This window comes from Chenopodium quinoa, unplaced genomic scaffold (assembly GCF_001683475.1).
Source record: "Chenopodium quinoa cultivar QQ74 unplaced genomic scaffold, ASM168347v1, whole genome shotgun sequence".
NCBI lineage: Eukaryota > Viridiplantae > Streptophyta > Magnoliopsida > Caryophyllales > Amaranthaceae > Chenopodium > Chenopodium quinoa.
The window spans coordinates 924,383-929,796 of NW_018743212.1; the positions used below are offsets into that span (position 1 = coordinate 924,383).

Here is a 5,414-nt window from a genome sequence, read left to right on the forward strand (position 1 = left end):
TAGTGTCGAAAGTTGGAAAGGCTTGAATGTTAAAAGCCATGTAGTAGTAAGCTTTAGTTTTTATTTTGAATGTTGTAAACTCTGATTTATTAATATAATTTGCTTTTGTCAAAGAAAAAAATAAAATAAAATTATACTGCTTAGTACATAACATGGTTTTTAGGGCCATCAAACACGTTGAAAACATGCAACCATTGTTTACAGAATTCAAAACTTGGCTGCCAAGTTGACATCCTAGCCGACTGTAGAACCACAAGCTCGAGAGCGTAAAGCATAAGGCTCAGCCAAATGCTTCATACGAAATCCATGGGTTGGATGCTTAACGGTGTCCGACTCAACAAGTTGACAAAAATCACAGTGGCTAGGTTTACCTGTGGACAAATAATTTACTTCGTAAATGAAGTTCATAACGAAATGTAAACATAACTAGTAATTTGAAGAATAAAGGCCAAAAATCTCAAATTTAATGATACGACATAGAGGCTAGCAAACATTATAAGAGCAAGAACTAGAGCAGATATAAACCAATATCTTACATGCTCAACTAGAGGCTAATAAATTTGCAACCTGCACTTTCTCGAATTTAAAATTAAACATGCTATTGATGCGGCATTGTAAATATTGATTTTATTTGTCCGGAATCTCATTTTGTTCACATGTTAGCCCTCCTGCCCACCAACTACAAACCTAGAAGCATATCATGAGCAATGAAGGCCAATTACGATGCACGATCTCAAACACCATCAATATCTTACATACTTAACTAGCGATGGTAACAGATTTTTAAGCTACACTTTCCCGATCTAAAATGAGACCCATCAACACAAATTGACACGACGTCTTGCACACCCACTAGTAGAAAAAATCAATTGCTGCAATCATATTGCAGGTATCAGCAAATATGTAACCTACAACAGCCTAAGAATCTAAGATGCTGAACAGGAAAAATTAGGAAGTTTGAGGGCAGAAAGAAGCTTCTTCTTACCTTTAAGGATACAACAGGCATTGACAACCCAGCGACCTGTTTGATGAAAAAACTCCACAAAGAAGAGCTTGGCGGAAGAATTGCCATCCCCATCAAGAGCGGATTTCAGCTTAGCCGTGAAGTTTAGATGCATCCACATTGGAAAATGGCTGAAAACTGCCCTATCCATGGGCTCAACAAGTTCATACTTGGTACGCTGCAAATAACACATGGAAATTTTAACAAGAATGAAATAGATGACACAAGAAAAAGACTAGAAGCATGAAAAAAAGGAGGCTAAGCTAAGTACGTGTAATAGAAAGAATTTACATACATGTCTCTTGTTGTAGTATTCCAGTGCTATTTGGGAGAATTCAAGATTTTGACGACGATAGGCCTCTGTGTAGTCCTTTTCCGGATAACTTAAAATTAGGAAGTAAATATACAGGTACAGAATTAACAGAGAAACATTAGCACCCATAATATTAGCGTAAACTTAATATAATCATAAGAGAGGTGATAATCTGAGAGCTTTGAAGGTGTATCCTATCCGTGTATGACAAATATATCGTATAACCAAACAAAAAGGTTAAATAACTCACATTGATATAAAAGAGGAAATGAACTCAAAATTAGAGTTTCAAAATAACATAAACTTTAAATTATATTTTGTGAACTTGTTACGAGTTAACACTTAACATAGTTGTAACTTGAATATGGGAAGTCCAGTCCTGACGTGTCCTTACTTGTAAAATCCCTAGTATCAAAATTTTAATACTTGATAATCATGACGCGTTATTTTTGGTTAGGGCAGAAACAATCATCGGCATAAGCAAGGTTATAGGAATGAATCATGATGCGTTTGCGTTAGGTTAGGGAAGAAACAATCATCGGATAAGCAGGGTTATACGAATGAATCATGATGCGTTTGCGTTAGGTTAGGGAAGAAACAAACATCGGATAAGCAAGGTTATACGAATGAATCATGATGCGTTCACGTTAGGTTAGGGCAGAAACAATCATCGGGATAAGCAAGGTTATACGTATGAATGGCTACTCCACTAAAGTGCTTTATTTTATTTTATTTTTTTTGGCAAGAAGCAAAGAGAGAAGCATTATTACTCATGAACAGAATCAGCCATTGCTAAGCTATGAGCTACTCCACTAAAGTCCTTTATTATAAGCTCAAAAAAACAAATCAATGATAAACAAGATAACTTACACATAGTCTTCTGGTACATCAGGATAAGGATCAGTTACATCACGAAAATCATCGTCGTCTTCAGTTGGACTGACCCAAGAAAAAAAAAATTAAAAAAAATCAAAATCACTGGATGATTTTATTACTGGTAGAATAATTCAATTAAACAAAAAAAATTAAATTAACCTGGACCCTGTATTCTTCTGATTTTTCAGCGCCCTGGACCTTGTATCCTTCTGATTCATCTTCTTCCTCGTTAATTGAATTGAATTACAAACTCTAAACTCGTAAAAAATAAAATTAAGCAATCAAATTAAACCGTTCTTAAAAAATAAGATAAGATAATCTCAATTTCAATTGAGCAAATTATGCAGCTAAATCATTAGAAAATCGGTATAATAAATCGAGGAAGATGACCGCCATTGACATACAGTGGCGGATCCAGGATTTGATTAATAGGTTGTCCCATCTCCATCGACCGCATATAATATCAAAAAATAGTCAAAGCTTGTATAATAGTCAAAGTTTGTATCATCGTCCATCAACCTTGTACTATACAAAGCCTGAACTCTAAACCAAATCCCTGAAAGATCTCAACCTAAATGTTCAACAATCAACACAAACTTGAATACACCTTTTTCGGGGTCTATGTCAATGCAAATCTACTTCCCTTGTACGGTATACATGGTCTCATGACAATTAGTCAATGTTTGTTCAAACAAATCTCGTGCTTTAAAACTCCAAGTTACCAGCAAATATTCTACCTCAAAGCTCAGAAAGTCAGAAGCATTCATATCTATAAACATCATTTTCTATGGATGGCAAGCATTGCCAATTGAACTAAAGTAATTTAAATGAACTCTACAAGACACTTCCATACAGTCACAGGAGAATTGTGCATAAGTCATTGAACAATGCTACCAAGACAAAGTTCACCCCTATTGGCCCTATTCAATCATCAACAGTCACCAATCCTTGATCAACTACCCATGAAACTATAAAAATAACCCCTTTACACACATCTTATGCTAGGACTGGTCATAATTTAATTAGGAAGCTCAATTCAGCAAGCTATAGTTCATGTCAACTTACAATCAAAAACTCAGAAAAATAATCCAATCTAAGTAATAAAGGATGCTCTAGAAATGAGTCAATGCTAGTGAGTTTCTCAAAATTAGGAACTCAGCGGGCACTACATTGTCAATGCTCTATTTCTTAATATCTTCAAATCTCTGGAGCGTTCATCTTAAATTAAACCAGAAAATAAACATTAAGTTATTTTGTCTCAGGTAATCGTACAGGGCTAAAGTAAACATTGCCCTCCTACATATCCAATCAGAGACTAGAAACTTCTTACCATAAATAAAGCTAGGTTCTGATCGAGCTTCTTCTACAATAAGACTCCAAGCAAAAGCACACCTGCAACTATCTAAATTAAGAGCTACTTAATATTCAGGTCTTAGTTGGGTATGTTTCTGGCCCCTGCTTCTAAAAAGAAGGCAGTCAGATGAGATATACCAGAACACTAAACTTCTCATAAGTTCATTCGTTTATTTCACTAACATTATCATTTTACAAGTTCATCCAACATGAGTTACATAACCCAGTGAGTGCAAAGGGAAACTCAAGTTATGAGGAAAGGAACAAAAGGAATTCCTAATCAAATCTAAATCATACAAGAAGGGTTCTCTCAAGGTTATCAAAACAAAGGTCCCCAAGTCGAGCAATTCTACCCTGTCTAATATAATCGCAGGTGAATGAGAAAAGGTGAAAAGATTAGGCCACTAAGTCTTACTCATCAAACATTTTCACAATTCCTAGCTTCACTACATGTGGGTCCGCCTCTGCCTGCACCACCACCGAAACCACCCTCCTTCCAGAGCCACATGAGCGCAATAGACCCCCCGCCCCAGCCCCACCAACGAAACCGCCCAAAACTTGAATTCCCCAACCCGAAACCACCCTAAACTCCCATCCCTTTCCCCACCCGAAACCCCCACCCCTTTCCCTGACCCGAAACCGCCGTAGACTCGAAACCCCTACCCCTGAAACCATTCCCCCCACCCCTCGGAATTTGTGAATTTGTGTTTTTCCTATAAAATAAAATAAATAAACTACAATTCACAAATTAGCAACCAAAATTGACTCAATTATCAAACTAGACTCCAAAAATTACGTTAAATTATTCGACTATCTATAACAATAGTTCAATTATCCAACTTCGAAGAACCCTAAATTGAGAATATACTGACAATTAAACACACGATTAAAACTAGATTGTCAAAATTAATATTAGATGATTAAAGAAAAAGAAGCATCTAACCTTAGAGACTGCTTCAATGGAGGAGAGAAAGCTCAGAAGCCCCTTCAATGGAGAATTTCGAGTACGCTTAAATGGAGGAGAGAGAGAGGAAGGAGTACAGCGAGAAATAGATATAAAGGAGTACAGAGAGAGGAAAGCGTGATTCGTGAAAAAAATTTAGTTTTATTTTTTTTCATTTTTTTTTAATAAAATAATAGATTGTCCTGGGACCCACTATTACTACACGTGGGTCCGCCACTGTTGACATACCCTGCTTTTGGGTTTGTTGTTTCGCTTTTTTCCCAATTTGCTCTCATCTTATATAAGCCGTATTGTACATCTTTTTCCTTTGTCATACACTCATACGAGTAAGCGGACTAACTCATAGATATTGTATGGGCTTTAAACATTTGGGGTTCTGATGCTTCTTATTGTTGATATAGATTAGACTTTCTTAGTAGCCCATCTAAACTATTCAAATTCAATTGAAAATAATTACGTTTCATATTATTTATGAGATATAAAAATTCTAACGTTGCAAATAATATAAAACGAAGGTACTAGATGTAATTAATTATAAATTTCTAAGGGTGGAAAATAAATTGTCTTGCAATAATTATAATGTTGTTGAACTATTGTATTGGTTATTTTACAATTATGTAATTTGTTATGTTTGCTTTATGGATAACACATTATGTTTTTATTTTTGCTTCATTGATTATTGTATTGTGTTGATATTGGTAATAAATTTAAACTCTTACCCTAATTAAATTAAATTTATTTTGATTTTCTATTGTCATTCTTTTATACAAATTGTGCAATGACTTGTTTTCTTAACTTTCGACATTTCCTCCTTTTTCCCCATCCAACTTTTTTTATCCTTTTCTTGGTCACCAAACCCCTTCCCATTTGCTCAATATAATTTAGGGTTCTAATTTGTTAAATAA

At 35.2% G+C, this 5,414-nt stretch overlaps 1 protein-coding gene across 1 annotated transcript; it reads right to left on the reverse strand.

Annotated features, from left to right (window-relative positions):
- Positions 1–70: 70 nt before the first annotated feature.
- Positions 71–4,730, reverse strand: LOC110734257. Its single transcript, XM_021914338.1, has 6 exons — positions 4,489–4,730; positions 2,352–2,444; positions 2,187–2,255; positions 1,299–1,386; positions 986–1,181; positions 71–371 (listed from the first exon to the last, which is right to left on the reverse strand). Exons 2-6 carry the CDS (start codon positions 2,408–2,410, stop codon positions 235–237), a joined length of 549 nt encoding a protein of 182 aa, XP_021770030.1. The 5' UTR covers positions 2,411–2,444; positions 4,489–4,730; the 3' UTR covers positions 71–234.
- Positions 4,731–5,414: the final 684 nt, after the last annotated feature.

Coding starts and splice junctions, on each gene's coding strand:
- LOC110734257 (XM_021914338.1), bottom strand. CDS start 2,410: ATGAATCAGAAGGATACAAGGTCCAGGGCGCTGAAAAATCAGAAGAAT. Junction 1,182..1,298: donor AATACTACAACAAGAGACAT/GTATGTAAATTC, acceptor TGTTATTTGCAG/CGTACCAAGTATGAACTTGT. Junction 372..985: donor TGCCTGTTGTATCCTTAAAG/GTAAGAAGAAGC, acceptor ATTTGTCCACAG/GTAAACCTAGCCACTGTGAT.